This window comes from Schistocerca gregaria, chromosome 2, assembly GCF_023897955.1.
Source record: "Schistocerca gregaria isolate iqSchGreg1 chromosome 2, iqSchGreg1.2, whole genome shotgun sequence".
Taxonomy (NCBI): domain Eukaryota; kingdom Metazoa; phylum Arthropoda; class Insecta; order Orthoptera; family Acrididae; genus Schistocerca; species Schistocerca gregaria.
The window spans coordinates 757444736-757461193 of record NC_064921.1 but is presented as its reverse complement, the minus strand read 5'-3'; the positions used below and the strand labels follow the sequence as shown (position 1 = coordinate 757461193).

At 35.0% G+C, this 16458-nt stretch overlaps 1 protein-coding gene across 18 annotated transcripts in view; it reads left to right on the top strand.

Annotated features, from left to right (window-relative positions):
• Positions 1 to 15024, top strand: part of LOC126334957 (kinesin-like protein unc-104) — a 331002-nt gene extending 315978 nt beyond the window's left edge. For all 18 annotated transcript variants that reach the window (XM_049997727.1, XM_049997726.1, XM_049997724.1 and 15 more), the window contains 6 exons: positions 1411 to 1575; positions 1662 to 1750; positions 2310 to 2580; positions 6397 to 6533; positions 7263 to 7364; positions 10064 to 15024. In XM_049997727.1, coding sequence (XP_049853684.1) covers positions 1411 to 1575; positions 1662 to 1750; positions 2310 to 2580; positions 6397 to 6533; positions 7263 to 7364; positions 10064 to 10142 — 843 coding nt within the window. In that variant the 3' untranslated portion in view covers positions 10143 to 15024. The remainder of the gene's footprint in view (positions 1 to 1410; positions 1576 to 1661; positions 1751 to 2309; positions 2581 to 6396; positions 6534 to 7262; positions 7365 to 10063) is intronic.
• The last annotated feature ends 1434 nt before the right edge of the window (positions 15025 to 16458 follow it).

Here is a 16458-nt window from a genome sequence, read left to right as displayed (position 1 = left end):
TTTTGCAAATCCACTTAGATGAGTTCACTTGGGAAAGCTCAGGATAATAGTTATCAGAAGATTGCAATAGTCTGTGAAAGATGAGTACTTTGCATATGCATTCATTTTGGGATTCCGTTTTGCATATGCATTCATTTTGGGATTCCGTTAAAGCCATTTGACTAATGTGTGGAGTTCTAATATTTCAACAATTTGCTTTTGGCGTAGTTATCTATTTACCTTTATGCAATCTTGGCTAAAAGGTTTTACAAAAAAATCAACATTCATTGAAAGCTCTGAAAGATTTGAATGTCAACAAGGAAGTAAAACCAATAGCATGTCCTCCTATGGACTAAAATTGTTTATATAGAAAATTGAGGATTATTGAGTCTGGTATAACATGATCAGTATTATGGGGGAGAAAGTTTGAGTAACTAAATAACAAATCTGTTGAACCATCAATTCAGCATTTTACAGTTTTGAAACAGTTGTGTATTGCAGCCTATGAACTCACCTAGAGAACTGCTCGATGGGAATTAGTTCACGTGTATGAAAGAGAAAATAATAAAGTACATCCTGTGCTTTTGTATTTAATCTTGAGAATAAGAAAGGGAAAAACCGTGATTAAAAAGTATGTCACTAGAACCCAGTGATATTTTTTAGTGCTAAATGTTATTGGATCTTGTGGAATTTTAAGGAAACTAGAGGTTAAATATAGAGTGATTGATAAGCAGTTTGTGGATCTTATGGCAATAAAATTAGAGTAATAACATCAAAATATAGAAAGGAAATCTCAAGACACTTATTAAAATAGTACTACTGAGATTGTCTTCCTACAGTCTCCTTGGCAACTTTTTCCTTATATAATGCATAGTAATCAGTCCTGGAATGGAAATAAATGAATAGTGCTATCTGGATAGAAAGATATCAACAATTTTTTTTAATGGAACAGTTGGGACACATGATATAGAATTTTATATGGGAATAAAAGAAGAAAGATGCTATAGAAAGGTGAATAACAATATTCTAAAGATATAAAATAGAAAATATGTATTACTGGAGGAAATCAGTTGTGATAGTTAGGATACAGGAACTCAGAAAACAGAAGAAAGGATTACATAAAACATTGTTTATCTACAATTCAGAAACCTGCTAATGTTGAACATTTACATTTATATCACCCATGTTTTTTCAACTTTTTAAAATTTATCTTGTGCTAGCTCTATTCACAGTGCTTATAAGTTTCTTCTGCCATTGTTATATTATCTTAAGTAGCTATTAATTGAAGTAATTCACAGTTTCTACTCCTAAAGAGAAATAGTTTTTACCTTATTTTTCTAACCAGAGCATCATTATAATGGTGTCATCAATGTAAAACAGACAATTCAGTTGTTTACTTTCTATAGTTAAACCCTATGTCTTTTTATAAAGGAAGTCTGTAACATGGTGGCAAAAGCAACAAATGAAGGTCGGGCAAGCCCTGTAATTCTCCAGCCTCCATCTAAGGATGTCTATGAACCATGGGAGATGACTGAACATGAAAGAGAACTGGCAACAAAATGTATTCGTCTCATTCAGGGCAGGATACCTACAAAGGTAAAAATTTATTTAAAGTAGATTGTGCTCAGTATCATTTCTTTCTTACATTGTTTGCATCTCTTTAATTGGAAATTGATTTGCAGGATTTACCAATGGCAAAACATGCAGAGCTTTCTCCAACTGAAGAGACTCCTGACATGTCATCGAGTGTTATATCCACCTCGTCAGCTGAGTAAGCATCCTGTTATCATGCACATTATGTAATCATTGTGAATATATATTTGTTTAACACACTTGTTCATAAAATTACTCAAAATGGAAGAAAAATATGAACACTAAAAATTTTTATGAGAGAAGTATAGCATCTGCTTACCAACCACCCGAAACAAAGGTCAGCTGGTATAGGACAACACACACAAACTTAAAACATAACTGAAGACTGGCAGAGTCCCAAATATAAAGCAAGAAAGAAGCAGGGTGCAGGTAATGAGTATAGGCTAACAGTGCACTAGGCCATTTGCTTATTGTCAATGTAAATTCCCCTTCATCCATTCCCTCTCCCTGCCTTTTCTCTCTCTCTCTGCCCATGAAAGCTAGGATAATGACATCACTTTTACTTTTAAATATGTGTATACTACACATGTCAGTACCACACATTTTGCCTCTAGAATGTAATAAAGATCAGCAATTCTATCTCATATTAGTTTACTCAATTATTTATATTTAATGCAGTTCCTCCTTCAGCATCCAGTTTTAAGTGTCAAGAAACTGCCTACCTATGACTGTTGCAGACTGTGTTCACCGGAAAAAATGAGAGCAGTGGCCCCTGAGCCATTCTGCTGTAACTCAGCATCTGGAGACACGTCTACACTTGTGCCAGACCAATCACAACAGCAGCAGACACCAGGGCAGCAGGAAAGTGCAATGTCAACAAGCTCTTCTCCTGGCCTTGTCCTGTATGTTCCAGAAATGGAAGAAATCCGTATCAGCCCAGTTGTTTCCCGGAAAGGCTACCTCAATATCTTGGAGCATAAGACTAATGGCTGGAAAAAAAGATGGGTGGTAAGTTATCCAATCATGACATGTGTAGTTATTAAGATGCTAAAAGCCAAAGCAGCAGTTAAAGTCACTAAATCGTAATTATTCACTTGTGGTTGCCTCAGCATGATGGTTTGAAATCTGACTGTAGAAGGAATGTTTGTTGCCAAAATTTGATTGTGAAAGATTGTACTGTTGATGGTCTAGAGTTTTTGATCAACATGCTGTGCAGCATTTGTAATTGTTTATTTCCACATACTTCCACAATATCTTATGGAATGTGATCACAAGATGGTGATCTGTGCATTAAAATGTTAATTTTAGCAAATCACTTATTGCTTTCAGTATGTATGGAATTACTTTAACTAAACTATTTAGTTTACTAAAAACCCTCCAGTCTATTTTTACTCTACATCTACACCTATGTGGTTACTCTGCAATTCACACTTAAGTGCCTGGCAGAGGGTTCATCTAACCACTTTCATACTACTTCTCTACCATTCCACTCTCAAATGGTGCATGGGAAAAAAGAAAACCTAAATCTTTCTGTTCGAGCTCTGATTTCTCTTATTTTATTATGATCATCATTTCTCCCTACATAGGTGGGTGTCAACAAAATATTTTCATGTTTGGAATAGAAAGTTGGTAATGGAAATTTTATAACTAGATCTCGCCGCAAAGAAAACTGCCTTTATTTCAGTGACTGTCACCCCAACTCGCGTGTCATATTAGTGACACTTTCACCCCTATTGCGCAATAACATTAAATGAGCTGCCCTTCTTTGCACTTTTTCGATGTCCTCTGTCAATTCTACCTGGTAATGATCCCACACCATGCAGCAATATTCCAGCAGAAGACAGACAAGTTTAATGTAGGCAGTCTCTTTAGTGGGCTTGTCGCATATTCTAAGTATTCTGCCAACAAAGCGCAGTCTTTCTTTTGCCTTCCCCACAGTATGTGGTCTTCCCAAATTTTTATGTGCTGTTTTAAATAGATATATTTTGTGTTTTTTTTAGTGGTTTTGGTTGATGTGGTTTTGAGCCTTGCTCTTTAGTTTATTCCTTTTATTGACCACCCAATCATCTTCAAATGCCCTAAACATAAATTTCATTAGTTATTAATATGACATTATTGTTCATTTGTACTATTTTAATTTTTATGTGTTGACTACACATTGTTTTAGTTTTTTATAATTTTTCAAACTTTCTCTATTAAATTCTTCCATTCATTGTTGGAGTTTATCTACTGCAAAACAAAGGCAGTTTGGCTGTGTTCTGTTAACGTCTGTCACAAAGCTTTTTTCCCAGTTTAAGTGTTTAAAAACTCTCAGACTCCTGGAAATAGTTTTGGTGCAATAGAATATCCTTGCCTGATTCTTATGATGTCCCAAAGAAGTATAATCAATGCTGTAGCATCCATGTGTATATTCTTCAGGAAGGATAAATAACATGTTTCTCAAGTACTGAGAAGACGTTCTCCGTCCTGATTATTTCAGATATTAATCTGGTTCCTTTGACTCCAAATTTTTGAAATTATAGCTGTCTGTTGTAGTCAGTATTTAGCAGAAGTTTTGTGTATCATTTCTGCAAAAATGTTATTGCTAATTAGTATCTTTACCTTGAGGTATAAAGACTGTATTACACATTGACTTGATTTAATGAGAACCATCCTGACATTCAGCAGAAGTGATTTAGGGGGAACTTTGTAGACATGTGGATGGCCAAAAGGCAATTTTAACCCAGCTGATAAACCAATGACTTTATCTGACAGATTTCAGGTAGAACCCAACCTTAGATTGTCTGCAAACCAGAAATACAGAGCAAGTAACAGAACATATAACTATACAAAGACTATACGAAACATAAAACTTCAAGTATCATCAAAATTAAACAGCTTAAATACACACCATGAACAACTAAGTGGTTAAATATATAAAGTCAATATGTAACAAAGCTCTCATGGCAGACTAACTGACTAGCTACAACACAATAACCAGGAAGACAATTTAAGTAATGTCTCATAGTGCCAAAACCACATACTTTTTTGTCAGAATTTTTTAATACGCCCTAGAATAGAACAAGCATTCTTTTTTAATAAGTTCTGCGGTGATTGTAAATTTCTTATACTTTCTCTGTCAATTGTGCCATATTTTTTGGAATAACTGCTAGTCAGCAACATGAAGGTGTGACAATCTCTTCCTGACATGTGGCAATCTGGAAAAACAACAAAAAATATTTCATGGAAGTTTCATTCTGTATAGGCAATCATTTACGGGGCAGCCAGATGAAAACTGCTGTTCCTACAAGGGTGAGTCTGAGACTGGGGAACAACGGTACCCTGTGCCTGCTGTGACCTCAGTGGGTGACTTGTGCTGCAGAGACATAGAGCAGTCTACTGTGGCACCCACCTATGTAACTGTTCAATGGTGAGATGCTGGGGAATCCCCTCCATTACTACAATTGTCTAACCAATTTGCTGACTTGGTCACTAGAGCCTGAGTAATCTCAGATGGGCACCTGTCCTGCTGGTGTGAACTGTCAAGTTCTGCCATCTGCCAGTTATCCAAAAACACATTTTTCACTGCAGCAACCAACTCCTCCGATTTTGCAATTAATGCTACCTCGTCTAACATTGCATCTAGATGTACTAACACTTTAGTCTGTACTGTCCTATCTGGCACCAGCCACACCATGACATCGCAAATTAGAGTTTGTGCAGGATATGCTGCATTGTTTACACTCTACATGTCATCTACATCCCAATCCCCCTGTAAGTTCGCTATCCATATTGCATATGACTGCCCGGGATGCTTATGATGTTGACTGAACTGTAAGTGGGCAGCTACCATGTGTATTAGTTGACCACTGTAATACATTAGTAATGTATCCAACTGTGCAAATTCTAGTTTTTCAGGGTCTGTAAGGAGCCACAATTTCTGTATCACCTAATACAAACTACTACTATTCGACCTCTTGACCACCAGTCACTGATCTAGTGTAAGTCCATCATCATGCCTCTGGCATCCTGGTAGATAGTGCCCATGCAGAACCCCTTGCAGATACTCCTGTTAGCCCTTGTTCCTTGGTGACTCTGGTACAGTCTGGGGCATTTTTGGCCCTGTCTGCCTCTAAACGGGGGAAGGTATTTAGTATCCCCACCATACTCATGTATGTTATACGAGAAGTTGTTCATGTCTAAGAGTCAATTTCATATGTGACTGCATCTTAAGTGATGTTAGTGGCATCGGGCACTGCACTGGGAGGTGTAGTTTTCCTGGTGCAACCAGGCAGACTCCAAAGTTAGCCACATGCCATTTCTAGCTCAGCTTCTTGTTTCTTCACTTGCATTTGCATTGTTAATTCTTCATACTGTAAAGCTCTCATAGTTCTGTGTTTGTCCCTGACCATGCATTCAGACTCTCTGCTCACTTACTACATTGATACCCGATGTTTTTCACAGGCAACATGCATTGTGGTACTCCACACTCATTCCTGAGCTTTTTTTGCAGAAGCTATCATCTCGCTACAAAACAAGCAAAATAAAGTATAGTAGAAACACAGACAAGATGACTCACACTATACATTCTATGGAATAAAAATACAAATTTATAAGTTCTGCACTCAGACGTATGGGGCTTAGTGCTACAGAGGTTTTTCTTTTCAATGGACCGTTTTTTCTCTTTGGGTTTACATCTAACAGACTCTTAGAAACATTCTATCTGAATTGTTCAGTAATGGTTCCAGTAAGTTGTGAATAATTTATGATTTATAGAGTTGTAGCACACTGTTGCGATACAATATTTCGAGACAGGTACATGATTTAATATTTAATCTTTTGTAGGCTGTACGAAGGCCATACGTGTTTATTTTCCGAGAAGAAAAGGATCCTGTAGAACGAGCACTTATTAATTTAGCTACAGCACAAGTGGAATATTCTGAAGACCAACTGGAAATGGTTAAGGTGCCAAATGCTTTCAGGTGAGCACTCTTATTTTTGGATTAATTGAGAGTTAACTTTATGTGAATGGTTCAGTGTAACATTATTATCATTAACATTGATGCAGCCCTTAACTTAATTAAACATCAATTTATGTACGTAAAAATTTAGAACAAATCCTTGCACTTATGTACTTAATGGCACCTTTCTCAAGATGAGTTTTGTTCATGAAGATGAATAAATAAGTAGTTTATGTCTGCAGTGGTAGTAGTGTGGAAGTAAGGGAAAATGTGAAGGCTCTTCTTCAGAGTGGGTTTCAGAGAACACTTGGTGTTGGTGAGTTAATGAAGGGATGAATGAATATGAGAATTTCTCTTGCTGAACTGTATGTGAGACATTAATATTAATTTTGCATGTACATATTAATTTACAATAGTTATTTATCAATTCCACATTAAAACTCTCCCTTCCTCTATTCTTTTACGATTGTCTGTGACTTTGTTGGTTATTTGTTCTATGTTCATTCTTCATGATCTTACTAAATCAAACACTGCTTGAGTAAGAACAAATATTGAAAGCAGCTGGACACTAATTAATTATTAATGTCATTTCTAAGGGCTGCTTCACTTTATCTGTGTGTACCTTGACATGCTCCACACCTCTAAAAGTTTGCCTTCATGTTGATATCAATAGAGTGCAATGACTGAATGAAATCAGCATTGGTAATTTCATACCAGTGAAAATAACACACTTTCAATCTTTTTTTTCAGTGTTGTAACGAAACACAGAGGATTTTTATTACAGACTTTGGGAGACAAAGAGGTGCATGATTGGCTGTATGCCATAAATCCTCTGTTAGCAGGTCAAATCAGGTAGGTCAAACTGATAGCAGCTTCGAGTATTGATTTGTCATTCGATATATTTTTTTATATTATCATTTTTAATATTGTTGTTTGGCATCTTGGCCATACAGCCAGCTCAGTAGTATTTTGAAAGTTCCTGTTTATGTTGTGATTTTGCTATTTAATATTTTCACTATATTGTATACACACAGCTATGCAATATTTAAAACTCGCATACAAAAATGAGACAAGACTATTATTTCCACAATCTGCATTTTACAAGATATCGGTATTACCTCAGGACTCCATGGACTGGCAGTTCCTTAATTATTTTGTATTCCATACTCATTACTCACCCCTCTTCCCTTTCATGTTGTGCCACTGAGTGAGGTACAGAAGCAGTTAAGACACTGGACTTACATTGGGGAAGAATGGAGATTAGATTTCCATCTAGCAATAAAGACTGGGATTTCTATAGTTTACTCAAATCACTTCAAGCATATGTTTTTTTTTTCTCACCATTCATTAGATTATGGCAGAGTTCCTACATTATATTCATCCAGTGAGTTAGTGTTCTGTTTCCAATAACTTCTAGTTGATGGGACATTAAATCCTAACTTTTCCTTGTTCTCATTGGTTGTAATGTCAGTGAAATAAAATTAAGTCTGGTATTCAGTCTAGTGCTGTATTTTGGTTGTGCTGGTATGCATCTTTTATGCCACTAGGATGAACCATTGTTGATCCAAAATGTGAGTTCACAAACAACTGGTGGGGACCATGTACCTTTCTCCCCACTTCCAAGGTCCAGTCAGTCGTGGCATTGAAGCTTTGTGCAAATGTCACTAGTATGTCTCTAGTATGCCTGTCGATCAAGTCACATAACATAGCTAAAACAACAGTGTCTCCTCCCAAAGTGTGAAGTACATGCTGTCATTCAATGTCTTCATGCTGAGGAGCGCACTGCAGTCAAAATTCATTGACAAGTGAGTAATGTGTACAGTGAAACTTTCATGAGTGTTTTTGAAGCAGGGCATACAGACATTTATGATACAGACCGCCAGAGAAGAAAGTGAGTTTCATTCGATGATAGTGTTCAGTGAGCAGATCAGGCTATTCAAGAAATTCATCAGCTCACAATTTTTGTGTTGAGTGATTTATTTCTTGAAATTTTAGTGTCAACTTTCTATACCATCATGAATGAGACACTTCAGTACCATGAACCCTGTGTGAAATGAGTTCTTGAGATGCTCTCTCACCAACAAAAAACACCATGAATGGACACTGACTTATCATATTTTCAGTGCTAATACGATGAAAGAGAAATTTTTTTAAACAAAATTGTCACAGGGGACAAAACATGAGTCCATTTTGAAAATAAAGAAACTAAAGAGCAATCCGAACAGTGGAAGCATATCAAAAAGTATATGAGTACTGTGTTCTGGGAACAAAAAGGAGTTTTGTTGGTGGAATTCGTGGAATGTGACATGACCATCACTGCAGCACCATACACCGTTACTCATCAGTGCCTACATAGGGCGATACAGAACAAGCAAAGAGAAATGTTGTCATCAGGAATTGTCCTTCTTACTGAGGATGCTCAGCCAAAGACTCTAGTTGCAACAAAGACTCTCCTGCAGCATTTTCGATGGGAAGTGTTTGATCACCCGCCACACAGCCTGGACTTGGCTCCCTCTGATTTTCATCTCTTTGCTCACATGAAACACTGACAAGGAGAACAGGTATGTTGGAGCAGCTACTATGTAAAGATGTAGCTGGAAGGCATAGTTAAATGTTTCAAATACACTTTTATGATTTTTCACTGTGGTTTCCATTTTGTGATCAAGTGAACCTCGAAAGAGGGGCAGGGGGAGGGGGAATTTTGCCCTCGTACACGAAAAGTCTCATTTTCAAAACTTGACACAGTGCTGAAATAGACTTGTTCAATGGTTTCTTACATAACTGTTGTCTATTTCTTTAACATCACTTGATGGTGTGAGGTGCTCTGAACTGCACTAGTAAAAAGTGGTGGAAAGTTCTGCTTGAAACAATCAGAGGAATGTTTCACACTTTCTTTGCAATATAGTACATTCATGTCTGCTAAGTTTATGTGCGCCTACAACATAAACTGCCAAAGAACTGCACAAGGAAATACCTATATCCACAGTTAACAATAAGCTTTGAGGGGTGATATTTCAAAGATGATAGCTTAAACTTGAAGTAAGTAACATGGTGCAAATGGAAACAAAATAAATGTTGAAAATGTTTGTTTATATCAGTTCAAAATGATGTGACAGATGAGAGGCAATTTCACATTGTTCATGAATGACCTCTGGTGTTGTGTTAGATTTTTAAAAGTAAGAGGTCACTTGAAAATTAAGTGCATTTGAGTTTCATACCTAATTATATAATTCTTAAAGTAAAATATAGCCAATAAAATAAACAATAAATCTGTTTTAAAACAAGTGAGTGCGTATTTCATTTCCAGTGATATTATGTTAATTTTTGTAAAACATTTTTGCTTGTTGCCTGGTCTTAAAGTCCCATCAGGTTCAGCGCATCCTTGCTAGTTTTGTGTTTCACGGTGGGGTGCAATCTTTGCATCTGAGTTTTCTGGTGATACCTTCACAGCATTCATTCACCTTCAGTATTAGCAGCTGTAGTCTTTCTTGCTGTTCATTCATATATTTAGTAATGTGCAGTAATCTTACACCACTTTATTTCTTTTGTAGGTCAAAACTGGCACGAAGACGGCCAATTGTGCCACCCGTTATTCCCACAATACAGCCAGCAGTACAGGTGACAAAATGAAGAGACTACATTGGCATTTCATGAGCTGAAAGTCAGTTATGCACACTTCCTTTTGCAAAGCAGTTGCTTGCTTTGTTCTCTGACAGTTTCCTGTCTGATGAATTCCCTAGATGAATCACTGGATACAATTCTGTTAGATTACACTACCCAGAATTTCATTAATGATATGAGTTTTTTCATGAAGATAATTATTTTATGTGAGGACATTTCTAAATCCTCTAAGTGGTTATGGACAGTATAGATCATCTTTTTTTTTACATAAACTAGCTGGTCCAGTACCAACACTGGCAAGCAAGTAAATATTATATTCTGTTTGGTCCTTATTGTTAAATTTCAGTTTGTAAAACAGGCGTAGACACACTTTTCAATATCAGAAGATGTATTTTTGCTACTATAGTGCAGTTAGTGACCATTTAATTTTCTAGCAGTTTGTGAAGTGTGGCTCTGAGGAATGACCAGGAAGTGTATTTAGATAAGCTGTCATGATTGTGAAAGAAACCCTCTTTGTTTCCTATCGCAGAGCATACAGATCCATGAATGTATCAAAAAGTAGTGTGACTGGTTGGCCAAACTGGTGTTAAGATAATCATATGTAATTATAATTTCCATAATTGGTCTCGATGTTAATAAAATAAAAATTGAACTGTTTTCTTTTGTGCCCTGTGTACAAATAGACTGCATATATTAAACATTTAAAGACTGCCAAATTCATGTACATTACATTTTCTTGCATGAAACACATTATAAAAATTATGAGTGTTGTATAGTGGTATGTAATTAAGATTATTTTTAATGGAAAAGCACGGCATTCTCTTCCTTTCCTTATAGGTCTTTTCTTGGATGATGATGAGGTTGCTATTAGTAACTATTTGTAAACTTCTGTTTCACATCCAAGAGTGACCATATGACATTTATTATACATATGTACAAATTATATAAAGAAAAAAATCATACACTCTTTATACTTCATTTTAATGCTTGTGCTTTGTATCAGATTTGTCTTGGTGAGCAAATGTACGCAGTGTTTCCATATAGACCCATAGGTGTCTTGTAAAAAACTAAAAAATATATGTTATTCATCCAACCAAATGGCTAACCTTACTTCCATTGAGCTACAGTGTTAATAAAAGCTTTATTTCCAAGTATTGTTACTTTTGGTACAGAATATTAGTTTTAGATTTTTTTTTTCAATGTGTGTGTGTGTGTGTGTGTGTGTGTGTGTGTGTGTGTGTGTGTGTGTGTGTGTGTGAGAGAGAGAGAGAGAGAGAGAGAGAGAGAGAGAGAGACCCATTTAACATTCAGAATAATTGTGAAACACAAGTGCAGTTTGGGGTTGTGAATTGACTGAAGTATTACATTGTTATTAAAATGGAACAGAATTGTAAATATGTAAAACCATTTTTTAAGTTCTTTTAATCTCTCTATATTGTTCAATGTATAATCTGTATGTGAGAAGATATGGCTGTACAAGATAGGTTAGAGACTTTTCTCCATATTATGTGATTCTTCAATATTTATGTTGTTTGAAAATAGTAACCATTATTTATTGTTAAGAGAGGCTGTTCTTAAGAGTTTTCTGGGTTCACTGTTATGGTTTGAGAAAAACAGTGAACTGCGAAGAATCACTTAAGAAATGATAGTAGTATGTTAGTGTTGTAAAATTCACAAGTGTATATGAGTCTTTGTATATAATAGTTATATAAACATACTGCTCACTTCAGTGTACATTCAGAAAAGTTGTTGCTAGTAATGAAGGAATCTTAAAACCAGAAAAAGTGAGATGAATTCATGGCACTTCTACAGAACATCTTTTTTGTGTAGGTTTGTCTTACATGTATGTGTCATCACCAATGATTGCTTCAGACTCGTATTTGAACATGAAGTTAACTCCAAGACTAGGCATTCACTTTTTCTGTGGTAGTTGAAGCTCTGTTTAACTTTTGTGTGTTGTGAAAATACAGATAAATGGAATCTCAATTTGCATAAAATGAGAAACTTGTTATTATTAAATGTGACACACAGTATTACAAAATAACTTTTCCACATCCAACATGTGCCATAGACACAGTCTTGTCACCAAATCTGGCTGAGAAAAATTTTCAGCATGTAGATGAGGGCAAAGTATTTGTTTGTTTATTTTCACAATACTGACCTGCAGAACATGCAGAGTATATCTGTTAGTGTTAAATGTTTGCTGTAAAAGTCCCACATATGCACCATTCTTATCAGCATCACAAAACTGAGACCTCATTTTAGAAACATTGCTCAGTGGAAGTAGGGTCAGTTGGTATCAACATATTTCATAAACCTACCATGACTTAGTCTTTCACATCACAACTACATTCCATAAAGGAAATGACTCTTATAATTGTACAGTGACCCCAAAAATATGCCAATACAAAATGAGAAGCAACACTCGGATTTTCAGCATGTATGTGTATAAAACTGAAAAAAGATCATCCAATCCAGTGAATAAATAAACATTGAAGAAAAATGAAGGATTTATTAACATACCTTACACATGTCTTAGATTATTGCCTTTGGCATTGTTGATCTGTAAATAAAGTATTTTACCTTAGAAGTATCCTGGACGATACTGTTATTTGAAAGGGCAGTTCATTACGTTTCATACCTTAAAGAATTAACTTTCACACCTTTTGGAAAACAGTATAATAAACATAAAAGTCTGTTTCAATTCATCAGTCATTTTCACATGTAAAATAACATTTTTATTTCTGTTGATGATTTACATCGTTAACATGTGTTAACTGTTAGATGCTTTACGCACCACAATATTTATTTCAGATGTTTTAATTGCTATATTTTTTATACTTCATAAATATTTTATAAATGATTCTCATAATCATTTAATGGAAAGTAAAGGCTGTAAATATTTGGATCAATAGATAAATATACAGAGCTGCTAATTTTTTAATGCAGTATAATATATAATGTGAAAATTCCCATAAAAGATGTGTTAATTTGGGTTCTCCATGCCACAGCAATGGTATATTTATTGAGATGTTCAGTACTGGATAGTCATTATCAGTATTATTTTTGTTCTCCAAAATAAAATAAAATTAAAAACTATTACAAAATTGATTGTCACCCTTTGTTTTTCTTCATACCCCAGTGGTATCAAGTGTTAAAATGTAACAGTATGGAAACATAAACTTGGGTTCTCTAATTAAAATTATGAATGATGCCCACATAAAGAAGAAACAGCATCCCCTGAAAACTAATAAATGTTTCTAGGTCAGTTAATAACCAGTAATTTAATTGTTATTGGTTTGACATTTCTGAGAGCTATTGGGATATTTCATTTGGTTTGAAACACCACAAAAAATATAAAATTGAACAGTTTATCCATATCTAAATAAATATATAGATCTTACTGTCCAAAAATAAATACAGCTGTTGTTTCTTAATTTCTAATGTAACTAGGCAACCTATGCTGTATAAATTTTGTTTGAGTGGTATGTTTTAGAAACAGTTTTAGAATTAGCAGATTTTGTGGGATTTGTAAAAGTGTGATATTTTTTCTGTAAAGAAATAAAGGATGATTGCTGTAGTCTCACAATTTTGTGTGGAAAAGCTCTAAAATATTATGAGAAAATACATGTGCATATTGTGATATTATCATTGTTATACCAAGAGAAAATTTTGATAAGAGCGTTGTCAGCAAGATACAATAAAATACATTTTAAGCATTTTGTGAAAATACATTAAAAACATTGCTGGTGTGGAGAAGCAACAATGGTTATACTGTGTTCTGTAATTGATTTATTATTAATAATTTCCCATGACAGTAGTCACAATCAAAATTACTGGAATATATGTTTGGACAAAAATGAAAATGTGGATCAATGTAGTCCGTGTTCCATTTTTTAACTTTGTGGTATAGTGGTAGTATCAGGATCTACTGAATGTTGAGAACTCACAGAGGAGCTGAAATTATTACAAAATGACTCAATGATCTCTACACTCACTTTAGTAATATTTGCAAAAAGTTTCGTTCGATATAATTGTGCCTTAGAATTTCCGGTCATATCAGTCTCTCTCTCCTTTTACACTCTCCTCTATCCTCAGACACTACATTGTCAGAGTTAATTTTTGTAACTTTGCTGAATTATGATGTTTTCAAAACATTCCATTTCCAATCTTTGTTAGTGCAAATTCATTATCTTACTTGTGAATTGTTAGTTTGCTTTGTTTACAGTCTCTTACTTTCTCATATAAAACAGAAAATATAAAGAACTGTTACATTTAGAGTTATGTGCCACATGTTGCACTTCATAAATGTACTGAAATATAATATGTACAATTTGTTCCAGAAAGGCCCCAGGAAAGTATACTTTTCTCATTTTCCTTAAAAATTATATCATTTGAAGACACTGTACTACTGCAATAAAAAGCAGTAACATCGTGGTATGCAATGGTAATAGCGACGCAGCTGTCGAGTGAGCTAACATGCTGTTCCTTCACTAAAGAAGATAAATGATAAACAACATATTTCTGATTATGAGTTCACTGTACCTTAGTGTAGATTTACTATGTCTACATTTGAAAGAGTGAACTCTTACAGGTCTCAGAAGACAGTTCTTTACTGACCCATGATCACGTTTTCTTGCAGTTTTGCATAATTAAATCAAATACTTACATTCAAAAGGAAGATTTTACATGAAAAGACATGCTTTCAGTTATTGTCTATAAAATCTTTCATGTGCCACCCTAATGTTTCTTATTCATCCTCTTTTTGTGTATCATGTGTAATTTATTTGTAAAATACTTTTCTATTTTTAATTTATTCTCTTGACATTAAGGCAGCTGTTGCTCTGAAAAGCAATGTATGTGGGATAAATAAAAAATGATATAAAAAGGTTATGCCTGTTTCTCTTCACCACTTATCTTTTCCTCTTTGTTTATCCATTATTTCATATTAACAGTGTAGCTGAATAAATGTGTACAGCAACTTGAGACAAACTTATCATTGATTACAGCATAGAAACTTGTTGATTCCATTTCAGTCAACAAGTTAATTTCATGTGTTATTTCACTCCCATTTTCTTATGTCTTCTCAGTCCTTTTGATCAAATTTTTATATTTTTATTGTCAAGATAACTAATAGACATTGGATTTATATCCCATGTTTCTAATCAAAGTATGTATGCTGATAATAAAACTGTATAACCATTGTGTCTGTCTGTTTGAACATGCTAATCCCCAAAACTGCTACACAAATTTTCACTGCATTTTCACTGGTGACTTGAGTGTAGCTTGGGGCAACACACGAGATTGATTTCATGAATATCAGACCACAAAAAGAAAAACATTGTAATTTAAAGTCTTATAAATATAGAAGTGCATTTGCCTGCCCATGACTAAACTGTTGAAACGATATTGATGAAATCTAGCATGATGCATAGAAGTGCACACCTGCCCACTTTCACCTGCATGCACTGCTTGGTAGCAACGCAATAGGCATGCCATGTTATTGTGTGTCGGGTTAGTTGGAGGGGTGTGCATCTATACGTCATGCTACACTTACCTTAACAGGTGAACATGTGAAAGCAACTGAGCATGGATAATAGATTACTTACTTACCATCACTCGTCATAACAAAATTACTTATATGCAAGTGTAGCTGTGAGTGATGTATAGCACAGCATAAGTTCTGTTTATCTTGAACAGTAGTTGATAGTCTTGCTGCTTGAGGCTGTTGCAATGCATTTGATTGTAGTACGGAAACAGTTTGCTTGTGGATGGATCATCTGGAAGGTTCTCAGTGCAAATTAGAGTGTGGCTTCTATACATGAATTTGTAGTTTAGCACTCAAATTTGACAAAAATAATTCTTGACAACCAGGAGATGTTACTGTAATTATCTTTGACGACAACCCAAACAACCTTTAGTTACACAATCACTGCACAATGTTTCAGAACAAAACTACCACCAGTGTCCCTTCTTGAGCATAGTGGGCTTCTAATCCACACTTATTATTCTCCACCATTTAGAGTAGCAAGACCTGTTATTATGACATTTTACAAGGAGGGATACAACAAAGACAGAAACAAAAGTTTATAGTTTGTTTATGTGCTCTGACTTATTTTATTTGAAATCCAGGTTTAGGAGGCTGTTAAGAGCAAAAGTTGATATTTAACTGAAGTACCAGTCATCAGTGGTGGGTTAAATAAAGGAATGTAGTTGTCATTACTGTACCTGTCAAGTGGTAAGCATAGCCTCCATTTGTTGATCCATTCCATAGATATAATCACAAAAACTATCATTAGTAGTAGTATAATAGCCTTTGTGTTTT